The 13,291-nt window shown below is 38.1% G+C and overlaps 1 protein-coding gene across 2 annotated transcripts in view; it reads right to left on the reverse strand.

Moving 5' to 3' along the window:
* The window catches only part of ppargc1a.S (PPARG coactivator 1 alpha S homeolog), a 67,094-nt gene that overhangs the window by 9,130 nt on the left and 44,673 nt on the right, over nt 1-13,291 (reverse strand). For both annotated transcript variants that reach the window (XM_018243070.2, XM_018243071.2), the window contains one exon: nt 962-1,859. In XM_018243070.2, the coding sequence (XP_018098559.1) occupies nt 962-1,859 (898 nt within the window). The remainder of the gene's footprint in view (nt 1-961; nt 1,860-13,291) is intronic.

The following is a 13,291-nucleotide window of genomic DNA, read 5'->3' on the forward strand; positions in this document are numbered from 1 at the left end:
AATCTTCATGGACATGTAAATTATTTGATTGCTAGTACATTCTTCTAATCACTCTGCATCTGCTTGGAATGATGGTTAATTACTCATATGGGCTACATTTCCTAAGTTAGAATAGATAACTAGATGACACAGGGTCTTATGACTATGTTTTATAGGCTTCTCAGATGCCACAAAGGACAGTTTCCTTACCCTCAATAACTGTTAAATAATGAAACAAAGTCCAGACGATATGAAAATATAACTCTTAGCAACATTCCAATATGTATGAATTAAAAACAGGCCTGGCGGAGAGCTGGCTTCTACTGCATTGTTTCTAGAGTCAGAACCAGTAGCACAGAAGGGACAGATGGAAACTGCTTTCAAATGCAATTGCATTGAGGATTAACTATAATATCACTGACCTTATATTGGGAAGTTGGCCTTCAGTATATACAACTGTGAAGAAATACATATATGGGAATGGGAGGAGAGAGTTCAGACTGAAGGTATAAGCATGGTTTTTATGGATACAATGATGTCCTTACTTATTACTAGCCTTTGCTTGCAGCTTATGGGATTGTAATATTACTCCGGTACCATCTACACTATAACCCATTTGCTTTCAGGCAGTTTTTGAGATCAACCGCACTTCAGCATTTGGTCAAGGTCCTAATCTCATACCAAGATAACAGACATCATAAATTACATTTGTGCATTAGCCATTTTGTTGTTGCTCAATGAATATCTAGACCCGAAAGTCAATCTAGAGCAACAAGCATCCCTTTAGGTTGGGATCCACTGCTTTGGACTTCTAGGGCTTTAGCCTTTAATGTGTTTCCAAAACAATTGGAAACACATAGATGGGTAAGAATCCAGGCAAGCCATATCCATTTATATTTACTGTACCTAAAGTCAGGCCTCATAAATATATTACATTCAGATATACACACACACACACGGAAACTTTAAAACCAAAACATACCCTGATGATGATCTGCTTGATGGAGATCTGGATCTTGAACGAGAATATGGAGAACGAGAAGATGATCTGAACTGTGAAAAGGACCTAGATCTTGATCTAGAGCATATCCTTTGTGAAAACAGGGATGTTGGTGGGGATACTGAATATCTACTTGGAGAATTAAAAGTAGAGCAAGACGGTGATTCATCAAATAATGAATATGACTGTGTTTCATCCCAAGTATAGCACAGTTTATCATTTTCATCCTCGCTGTCATCAAACAAACTATCTATTCCCAACCCGGCAGTTAGAAACAAAGGTAGTCTTGACAACTGTTCATCACTGTATTTACTGTCCACCAGTTCACTGATTTTAGTTTCATTGTTGTAGACTGCCTGCGTTGGGTGCCCAAAGTGCTTGTTGAGTTCGGCTCGTATTTCCTGGTCCTGGAGCGGTTTCCTATGGCTGTTCTGAGAACTTGGCATTGTGACTGGTAAGCTGTCTTTCTGGCATTGCTCTTGGTCAGTGTTTGAACAGACTTGCAGTTCTTTGCCAGGCAAAGGATCCTTACATTCAAGATGTCTTGAGGCCTGTAATTGTTGTGATAAACTAATATGTCTTTCAGATTTTGAAGTCATAAACTGACAGTAGTCGTGGTCTCCAAAAAGTCGTAAACTAGGTCGCTTTGATTTTTTCTCCTCTTGTCCAATTACCACAGTCGCTTTACTGAGCTGTGCATAAAGTTCTGATTGCTCTGGACCTTTCTTAGCTGGATATAGAACTTGGATACTGGAAGACTCAATGTAGCGTGATTTTTTAGCAGGTGGCACAGAAGATTTGCAAGATTTCAACTTAGGAGAGGTCCTGAAGGGGTTCTCTTGGTTGGCTTTGTGAGGAGGTGTTGTAGGTGGAGTTAATCCTATATGAAAAAGTACATTGAAATTTTATAAAAGAAAATGCCACAATAAACAGAGCTTTACAATCATACTCACACAACCGTTCTACATAATAAGACATATACGCACACATTACACAGAATAAAGCAATTACATTTTCACATTCTAAATATAACTAGTATTTAGGGTCAATGATTTGGTCCTGTCTGTATGCAGTCTATCAACAGAACCAAACAGTGGACATGCAATAAACACTCATTTAAGATAGACCAGAGAGTGCAACTGACAATATAATATTTGGATTTTGAGCAGCAAGAAAGAGATGGTTGTGCTATACAACAACAGTAATTTGGGTGGGTTGGTTAAGGGGGTTTAGCGGATCCTTAGAAGCCTTCAATTGGAAAGTTAAATATTGAATGCTGTACATAAGAATGCCACTACACTACCAACATAGTTTTAAAAAACAGTAAATGAAATTTACAAATTCACAGTATGTTAGCGTAGTTATTTTTATAACACTTAGTGGCAGATTTATTCAAATTCAAGTTTTTGATTTTTTTGGGGCCAAAACTCACAAATTAAAATTTAAAAGCACCAACTCGAATGTAAATTCGTATGCGAGATTTATCACACCTCGACCGTTCTAATTCGAATATTCGCCACCTAAAACCTGCCAATTTATTTACAAGTCAATGGCAGGGGTCAGTTGACCCCTTTGAAGATGTAAATAGCCTTCCTGACATTCAAGTTTTTTTTTCGGAGAAAAACTCAAATGAAGTTCATTTCAATTTGATTAGAGTTTTCGGGTCAAAATTTTATTATTTTTTCTTAAATAAGATAATAAAAGTAATTCGACCTTTAATAAATCTGCCCCTAATATGGTGGCCAACAGCTAAGCAACCTAACTATTGTGTTTTATTTTGTTTCTTCACTTCATTAACTTGGTAAAGCATTTCTAATGCACAAATATATAATTTTAAGCATAACCAACGCAGCTGTCAAATATGTGGGCAAATGAGCAATTTCGGTTACCACTGTGGCTTTTGAATTATTCCGCATAGATTTTAAGCAATAGCTAATGTCAGTTAATCTCACTCAATATATGCAATTATTGCCAAAGTATTACATTTCACTTATGGATCAATGATTTAATTGTTGCTGCTTCTAGTGTCCACATTCTAGAGCTTGAGTGGAACTTATTGAAGGAATTCTAATGCGATACTATGCTCTTAATACCCTGCGCCCTATAGTCCCCCAAAATTTTAAAGACTTGCAACCAGAATAAAGCTACGTCTTAGTAAGGTTTCATTTTCAGAAGTTATACACTTTGTTTACCTAAACTGTAGACTGGGAAATAATGATATTAATTGATTAGCTCAAAGGGAAATAAATATTGCATTTTAAATTTACTTTCTGAGCAAGTGCCTTAAAATAAAACCGAATTAGTATTAGTACTATTAAGTAATTATGTCGACAAACTCACCAGGCTACTGGTATTAAAACAAGTATAATTATAGTTTCAGTAAAATGTCTTTTTACGGAAAAACATGATTTTCTGTAAATTGTAGTTATCAAATGTATATTGGAGAGTTTCCAGGGATTGCATAGTCTTTCAATGCCAAAGATTCTCAGGTGGAATGAGATCAGCACTTTAGTGGGGCCACTATAGGATGTTCACCTATTTGTTTATCAAATGTGATTTTGTCTCATGTTCAGGGTCGTTGCCCTGTTAAAAAATGAACTTTTGCACAGATCTTTTTTTTCAGCAGCCTGAAACAAGTTTTCTAGCAGTATTTTTCACCATCCATTCTTGCTTCTACTTAATCAGCCCAGTCCCTGCTGATGAAAAGTAGCCCCAAAGCACACTGCTGCCACCACTATACTTCTCTGTAGGTATGGTGTTTTGGGAGTGGGAAGTATTCCCCTTTTTCCATGATGACCTGGGTGTACAAACGCAAGGTCCCACGCTTCTGGGCTCGCACACACTTTAGTCAAGCATAGAAGTTTAGGAAAAAACCACACTCACCGACGTGGAAGAGTGGCTTGGGTGCGTCGTCCTGAACCCGTAATTGTAGGTGATTTGCACTCAAGACCAAAAAACCGGCAAGCACTCCGTAGTCCACTCGTAGAGTAAAACGTTCAAGTTTGTTTCAGCAAGTTAAAAACATCACGTGCATTGTATCAAACAGCTATTTGAATCCACATTTCAAAAATGACATCATCAGCTAATTTTTGGTTTTAATTGGCACTAATTAGCTGATGATGTCATTTCTGAAATGTGGATACTATGTCACTATGTATGACTTCGATTCGAAACGCTTCACGATTGTGATGTTTTTAACTTGCTGAAATAAACAAACGTTTTACTCTACGAGTGGACCACGGAGCGCTTGCTGATTTTTTGGTCTAACGTATGTACTTGTCTAGCAAACCAGAGAAACCAATAAGCAGACAGCATTTACTAGCAAGCTGTTTGAAAGCAAATATATGATCGATATGGGTTACTAGATGTGTCAAACGTCAGACTACCCTGCAACCTCCCAACATTTTGGAAGTAAAAAGGAGGGACAAAAACATTTTTACCATTCAAAAGTAATTTTTTTGACCACGCCCTTTCTGTGGCCACACCCCCTAATTACCGTGTTCATTTTACAAAATTTGGCAGGTTATGGAAGATTGGAAATATTTCTCCTTATCTAAACTGTTTTTTTGTGTTTTTGTGTCTCAGAATTGTAACAAAGTATCTTATTTGCACCTGTTAGCTGTTCTGTGCTCTTTGCGAAAAGCCAATTACCCGGTAAGTGAGAAAACTTGTTTCTTTTTCGGGCTGTTCAGTTCAGAGAAAATAGGGACTTTCCAGTACAAATGAGGGACTGCAGGTTGAGCTGTCAAAAGAGGGACTGTCCCTCTGAAAAAGGGACAGTTGGGAGGTATGCTACACCATAAGATGTTAATGCTGTAAATTGTGGCTCTACAAAATATTACTATATGTACCCTCAATACATATTCAAACAACATATTTCAATTTAAAATTAGCCAATTCCATATATAATTCATTCATTTTCAGTTTCAGTAGCTTAAAAATAAAATATCACTAAATTACATTTCAGTATAGGATTTTTTATCCAGTAAAACGAAAGAAATGGTCAGGGACGTCAATGTATATTTAAGGCTGTTACTCATTTGAGTTCTTATTCCTAACTTTAAAATGTTTAGTTCAGGTCATCAAGCCGCATTACTCCTAACACGGGTGCAAAAATACCAGCGGAAATTGTTCGGGACATTATGAAATGACTGATCATTTTATTTTCTAATTGCTTATGGTGCTTAGCTGCTCACATTTTTAAAATGGCATGTCATTCAGGTCAGGTTTCAGTGGAAGGTGATCTTTCCACTTTAAGGATTGTTTAACTTAATTATGATGTTATCTGAAGTTTGCCTTGCCAGGTAGGACTGTTACCTTACAAACAGTGAAATTCCAAAAACTCCTAGCACTAACACACATAGAAATACAGGTGGCCATTACAGGCTGCAGACGACAGACACTGTAACACTTGCACAAAGTATAGGCAGTGAAACTCTGCTCAGAAATGTCGACTATGTTTTTTTATTGCTGTCTATTTTCTTTTGTCAAAGGAGCCCGCTGTGCACAGCAACCAACAGCTGCTATTACCAAGAATGTAATGGGTGTCAGACAAATCGCATAACACAAACAGTCAGGACTATGTAGGTCATATTTCTGCAGAGCAGAACCGTAGCAGTATTTATGATTGCACTATTGAAATGTGCTCTATAATAAACAAGTAGCTCTGTATCACTCACTTTTGGATTTTTAGCATCCATTCATAGTTTTACTTAAGGAAAAAATCCATATATTTTTGGGTTGGGGAAAAAAAACCAGGAAGCTTTCTGCAGATGTCTGCGTGTCTGTGATGTAAATTGTCCAAGTCCCATGGGCAGTCATTACTATTCCACCTGGGAACTCCATTTGAGATCCAGTAACACATAAGAAGGCTTTAGTCAAGCCTTCCTCATTAATGATTAAGATGATAGATCAATATAGGATGGTGATCAGAAAAAGAGAGAAAATGTCCCAAGGTTATGATGAGGGTAGTTTTTTATGGTGGTGTATAAATGTAGACACTACATAATCTACAATAACTACAATAATGATTCTTTAGGTGTATCCCAATATACTGTGTTGCCTGCTTAGTCAAATCAACAATGTCCAACCTTTGGCCTTTTGGTTATTTAACTACAATTTCAACGATAGTTGAGAACCACAATGGAAGTCATAGGGAAGCATTATGGGCTTCTCAGGAATAACCCTGCAAAATAGTTTTTTTTTCCTAATAAAATTTTCATAAGAAGTATATTATATTATATGGAAACAAACTTCTGTACAACACAATATATATACAGTTATATAGTTATATATAACTACACATTTTCTTCTTATTTAATAATTTCTATAAACATATATCTGTTTTAGAATATGAAACATCTGCCAATGCTTTTGCACAGTCAATGGATGCCCTCAATGATGCTTGGAAAGCCATTCAGTAGGTGAGAACAGCTTGAATAATGCACTGTGCTGGGTTTCCAAGTAGAATGGTAAATCTTTTATCTGTTCTTTGATTATATTGATGATATATGGAAGACGTCAAACTCGTAAAGCCCCCAGGTCAGTGTGCAGTGGCATGAGAGTAAAATCGCCTCTCTTCTCAAGGCATTCTTTTGAATTTCTAAGGAAAACCATGCAATGTAATATATATGGACATCCCATTCTACTCTACTGAAGAAAACACACATCAACAAACCTTTTTATGTCACCAAAGGGGGTTGCAATCTTCTCAGAAACAAAATACCAGCCTTCCTATATATTTTATATTTCTTCTCTATGCATCCCTATCTGCAAGTGATCCTCTATCTTACCTGAATATTTTTTCAAGGACTTACAACTAAGCTGAATGTCATGCATATGCTATTTCCAGGGTGACTAGCTTTGTTTTGAAATTTCTAGACCTGAGGCTTTCACTGGCCAAACAAGCATTTAGGGGTATGCAGTAAAAGAAAGAGACTCTGGTGGGCCCATATCAAGTAACGTCAATTTATGAACTAGTATGTCAGTATGAACTAAAAAAAAAAAAACAACCTCATCCACCTCATTCACTTACATCCACTAACTTTACTGAACTGATTTTGGTTGTCCTGTACCAGGAGGTATCAGAACCAATTACAATATTTATTTTAAATGCAAGCATTCGTTTTCTAGCTTCTGTTTTTTTTTTCTAGTTGACAATTTGCCAAATCATAAAACATTACTAGGTTAGCAGCTGATGTCCATGTAATGAATTGGTCTCCCGCTATACCTAGAGATTCCCCCCAGGATATGACAGCAGTAAAACACATAATATTTATTATGGCATTGCTGCTGCTGATGACCTACAGCAGCAGTTCCGTTATCAGATGCAGATATGCCACATGAGGAGTTCCCATCCCCATTGACGTCTTCTGTTAATAAATGATTAGGAGAAAATCCCACAGGAAAGTTGCCACAATAAGTCCTTCTAATTCCTTCAGTGGAAACAAATAAATGCTGTGAGAATCAATACATTCAACTAATTGCATGTGATTGGGGGCCTAGGTAACTCGGTCAAGCTCTTTAGCCACATCAGTCCTTTGAAGCCTACTCACCAATTCATGCATGCTCATTAAGGTTATTCTGTGCAGGTTACTTCTCTCTGGAAAAATTGCAAATTGACATTTCCAGGTTGAAATATTAAATTTTCATGTGCAAATTTACATGTAATATTAGTGTCATGGCTACCAACTTCCACAAACTCAGGTGGAACAATTAAAAAGCCCAGAGAGACTGTATTTGTACCTGGAGCAGAGAACAATCCTACTCCAAAGCCAAAGGAATTGGCTCCTGTATAATTGCAGCCTTCAATAAACTTCCCCACAACCAAGGTGATGTCTAAGTTGTTGATGTGACTAAATAGTTTTTGCTAAAGTGGAATGCAAAGGATATGCTTCTGCAGCCCCTTTAAAGTATATTGCTAGAAGAGTGCTGTAAACAAGCTCATGGGGGTCATGGGTTGCTTCAGTTGTGACCCTATTTCGCCACCGTTTGTTCTGATTATCAGTCCAAAGCAGTCACATTATTATTATTTCTCACATGCAGCTTTCCAGAAAGAAAACTAACCACCAACATCCTAACAGGCCCCCCGTTCAACTAATCCGCAAAACATGAGCCTGGAAATAACATCCTCCAGCCCAACTCATTTAAAAGCGCTGTAGGGTCTATTTGACATTTGTAAATCCATGTTTCAAAGAAAAAGTTTAGGTTTTGCTGAAAATGCAAGTTAGTAAAATAAAAACGCCACGAGAGGGAATTATCTTGTTGGATTTTATTAGATTAGAAGCAAGGACTTTATAAAAAGGGGAGCTACAGCGAAAATGAAATTTTAATATAAGCTTCATCATACTGAAGTAAGAAACTTTCTCAATACAATCAATTAAAACATCTGCATCATTTCTGAAATAATCAAGTTTATATTCACTATCCCTCTCTCAGCATTTGTTTCTCTTCATTCTGTCTTCATGCAGCAGTTGGGTGTCGGATGAATCCAATATATCTTATTGGGGGGCTCCTTTCCTAGAGCTCACTCAAATAACTGATTCCAGTACAAACAAAACAAATAACTGTATTTTGGACAAATTCTGCATGTAGAGAGACATAGGGGCCGATTCACTAAGCTCGAGTGAAGGATTCGAATGAAAAATACTTCGAATTTCGAAGTATTTTTTGGGTACTTCGACCATCGAATTGGTTAAATTCGTTCGAATTCGTTCGATTCTAAGTAAAAAATCGTTCGACTATTCGACCATTCGATAGTCGAAGTACTTTCCCTTTAAAAAAAACTTCGACCCCCTACTTCGGCAGATAAAACCTACTGAAGTCAATGTTAGCCTATGGGGACCTTCCCCATAGGCTTGCTAAACTTTTTTTGATCGAAGGATTTTCCTTCGATCGTTGGATTAAAATCCTTCGAATCGTTCGATTCGAAGGATTTAATCGTTCGATCGAACGAAAAATGCTTCGATCGATCGAACGAACGTTTAGCGCTAAATCCTTCGACTTCGATATTCGAAGTCGAAGGATTTCAATTCGAGGGTCGAATTTCGAAGTATTTTTTACTTCGAAATTCGACCCTTAGTGAATCTGCCCCTTGATGTCTGGTGATTTTAATAGAGTGAGCTCTAATACATCTTCTAGGCAAAAGGAGCCCCCCCCTTATAAGATATATTGGATCATTCATCTGACACCCAACTCCGGAATGAAGACAGAATAAAGAGAAACAGATGCTGAGAGAGGAATAGATAATTATTACTATGATTTTCCTTTTCTTTCAATTAAGTTCTGGGTGCCAACGTAACCCTCCCCCCCCATTTATTAGTTCACATGCATGCTTGGATCAGCACACAAATGACAAGAAGTTAAGCCCAGGGCAGTACACTATAATCTTAATTAAAAGGTATACTGTTAAAATAAATTAACTTTATCTGTATCTAAAAATTCTTGATGCACCAGGATTTGGCCAAGATTCTGGCTCTTTCAGCAGGATTTGGATTCAGCTGAACTAAATCCAAATCACTCAAACATGGAAGTCAAATTCTTTTTAACGGTTCTCTTTCCTCCTCATTTCCCTAATTGACATATGCAAATTAGATTTGCCGGTATTCGGCCGAATCCTAAAATAGTGGATTTGTAGCATCCCTACTAAAAACTGTGAGTAATATTATGTATAATTAGGTTAAAATCTTTTCTAGCCGCATTGGGGATTCAACTGAATTTTCCACCAAAGATGGTTGGTTTGAATACTGAAACTAATTTGAACATTTAAATTTCAGGAAAATCCCAAAATTGCATACATTATCAATAACATTCACCATTGTAGCTGACCACTGCAAAAAATACTAGGATCCAGCCAAAAATCAAAGTGAATCCTGGATTCAGTGTGTAAAATAATAAGCCGCAGATTACAGTATATTACTATAAGTTCTTGGGCCACAAATATCCTATACGATAATGATATTTAAGATGAATTGGTGTGTCAGAGCACTTTGTAAAATTGTCTGACAATGCATTTTTAACATTTAAAACAAAAAAAAAAAAAAAAGTTTTCATACCTTGGTGGAGCTTAACCTTGAAAATATCATACTATAAACCAGCATGTGTAAATTCTTTTAAAATCAAAACATACTCCTTCAAGTTTAAAAAAAGAAACCAGGCTTCTGATCTATCTGATCTACAGAGCGCCTGTTTGTGTACTGGTGTTTAAATAAGCCGGTAATGAGTGACAGTTTAAAGAAGGCAGCTGAATGCTATCTCTTAATACTTCTTTCTGCATGTTCTGTAATCTTATCACCAGCACGTTTCAATAATGGTTGCCTTTCCTTGTTACAGCCTTGCTTAAAGAAATAGGCCAACATAAGAACGGAGTTAGTAGTCATATATTAAAATAACAGAATTACTTGAATTAACAAACGGAAGTAGGTCCAGTGAGTGGGTCACCACAGGCAACGAAGACCCCCCTCTGCAACTTGTATTACTTCAAATATAAATCAATATCAATAGGGAATCTACATTTCAGATATAGAACAATCTGCTGTACAGAAGCCCTTCCACCTCTGCTGGCCAATCCACTTTCTTCCTTCAACAATCAAATGGGAAAGTTGGTCAAACTGGTGGGTTTGGACAACTGATCAAACCCTACACATTTTTAGACCAGCTCCGTGTAATGTCATCCAGTAGAGGTGGTCTATATAGTAGAGGTGTTCCATACTGCAGATTCTTGACCAATCTGGTTAAATTTGGATTGGGGCAAATCTAGATAGTCTTATACATTTCATTTCACAACAACAGAAGGTTCAGAATAATAATGGTCGTCAGAACCAAACTTCAAATTAAGTAGCTCTGTTTAAAAAACAAATTCAGGGAAAGCAGGTCCTTCAAGACTCCCACCCCCCATCTATCTCACACTGCAACACATTCCAAACAGACATGAACTGTGTAACTATGTTCCCCGGCAGCCTGTTCCTCTGGATCTACAACCTGAGCCAGCATTTTAAGCCTCATGGCTACGGTTCATGGAAAGAACAAGCCCACAATATGATGCAGGGAAATCACACACAGTGCTCGCTAAATAGGCAGAAGATATTGAATATAAAACCAGATCTCAGTTTTAATAGTTGGTTCTGAGCTGGTTTTTTCGTGCTGCTGCAGATAAAATGGATGATTTACTGTCCACTTCAAAAATAAACTGCTAGGTGTTTGGTAGCTGTAAAACAGTCCCTGAAGAATTTTATGTCACAGATATATATGATCACACAGAAAAGCACCGAGTAGGGATGTTAAGTGCATGGACCTGCTGCTGTCGGACAGAGGCTTTTGGGAGTTCCCAGCTACCAAGCTGCCTTCAGAATGTAGAGCATATAATAAATCTATATTATTGGTACAGGTATGGGACCTGTTATCCAGAATGCTTGGGACCTGGAGTCTTCTGGATAATGGATCGTTCCATAATTTGGATCTTCATACCTTAAGTCTACTAGAAAATCCTTTAAACATTAAATGAATTCAATAGGCTGGTTTTGCTGCCAATGAGAATTAATTATATCTTAGTTGGGATCAAGTAGAAGGCACGGTTTTATTATTACATAGAAAAAGGGAATCATTTTTAAAATAATTTTTACATTTTGGATTATTTGGATGAAATGGAGATGCCCATTCCGTAGTTCTCAGCTACCATTATATATTTTAGATTCAGGTATGGGACCTGTTATCCAGAATCCTTGGGAACTAGGGTCCTCTGGATAATGTATTGTTCCATAATTTGGATCTTTGTACCTTAAGTCTACTAGAAAATCCTTTAAACGTTAAATGAACCCAATAGGCAGGTTTTGCCTCAATAAGGATTAATTATATCTTAGTTGGGATCAAGTACAAGCTACTGTTTTATTATTACAGAGAAAAAGGAAATTCTGAGCTCTCAGGAAAACTGGTTTCCCTGGCCCTCTCCATATCAGCACTCTCCGGGATAGCTCCTCCCCTCACCATCAGGAAGAACCCCTCCCCCAAGTAATTAAATACCATCCACAGGAACTCACCCGCGTCTTTTTTTAGTTCTTCTTCACCAAACACTCCTTTGAAGGAGTCTTTTTCCCTGAAGGGTAGCAGGGGCCTGCGGAATGCGGTCCGGAACAGAGGTTTTTTGGCTGCAAAGCCTTTTTTCCTCGCATGGATGTCTTATTGCGGTAGGGTCCAATCCCTGACTGTCCTCCCGTCTGTGAGACTTGGTGGCTGGCCGCTTAAAGCAGCATCGGTAAGGTCTGTGCTGTAATGCTCCATGTTCCCCCGTTCGGCAGCTTACCCGATACGCGGAAATGCTATCGGCGGCCATTGCATACTGGGTCCTACCTCCTGCGCGCGACAGCACAGGAGCAGGATACGTCATTTTTGCCGGACGGGGAGGGTGGCGGAAGATGGTAGCGTGGTAGTATAAAGATACACAGGAAGTGGGCTGCGCTGAGTATCTGGCGTTCATTTGTTCTGTCCACGCCTGAGGCGCGAGCCATATCCTTCTCTGTAAGTAAGGTGCCTGGATGGATGCCTGTTGGGGCCAATTATTTAGTCCCAGTTTTATTTTATTTTGTTTTATTTTTAGGCATTCTCTGGGTTACCAGCCGCCACCCTCGCAAGTCTACCTTTCAGGTTGAGGTAAAAAAAAAAAAAAAAAAAAAAAAAAAAAAAAAAAAAAAGGGAGATATTGGTCTATTGGTCTCTAAACTTCTTTATTTTCTTATTGGCAGTGATGAAATCTGCTAGAACCAAGGCAAAAGAAAAGAAGGCCTCTTCTCCTGGGCCAAGTGCATCTGCTGAGGATTTGGGAACGTGCATAGCATGTTTGGAACCTCCTCTGCCAAATAAAAGGTTGTGCCAGGTGTGTTTGAATGAAGCAGCCGGAAGTTCGACCTTCTCTCAATCCGACGTCATGTCTTGGATTAAGAATGCGGTGTCCCAGGAAGTGTCTTCAATGGTTTCGGGCAGAAATACTAATCGGGGGCATCCTGATTCGGAGTTACTTCAGGAAGAAGCTATTGATGGGAGTTCCTCGTCGGAAGAGGAATCAGAGGATGCCGATTGCCCCTTATTTGATTTTGCCATGGTTAGTCCATTAATAAAGGCAGTTAGGGACACTTTGGAACTGGCTGATGAAGAACAGGCATCATCTTCCTCTGCCTTTCTCCCTGGAATCAAAAGGAAGGGTCAAACTTTTCCTTTACACCAAGATGTTAAAGAGCTCATTAAAGCTGAATGGGAGTTGACATCTACAAGATTGAAAGCCCAAACAAAACTTAATAGGCTTTATCCCTTTAAGCAAGAAGA

Source organism: Xenopus laevis, chromosome 1S (assembly GCF_017654675.1).
Source record: "Xenopus laevis strain J_2021 chromosome 1S, Xenopus_laevis_v10.1, whole genome shotgun sequence".
Taxonomy (NCBI): Eukaryota; Metazoa; Chordata; class Amphibia; order Anura; family Pipidae; genus Xenopus; species Xenopus laevis.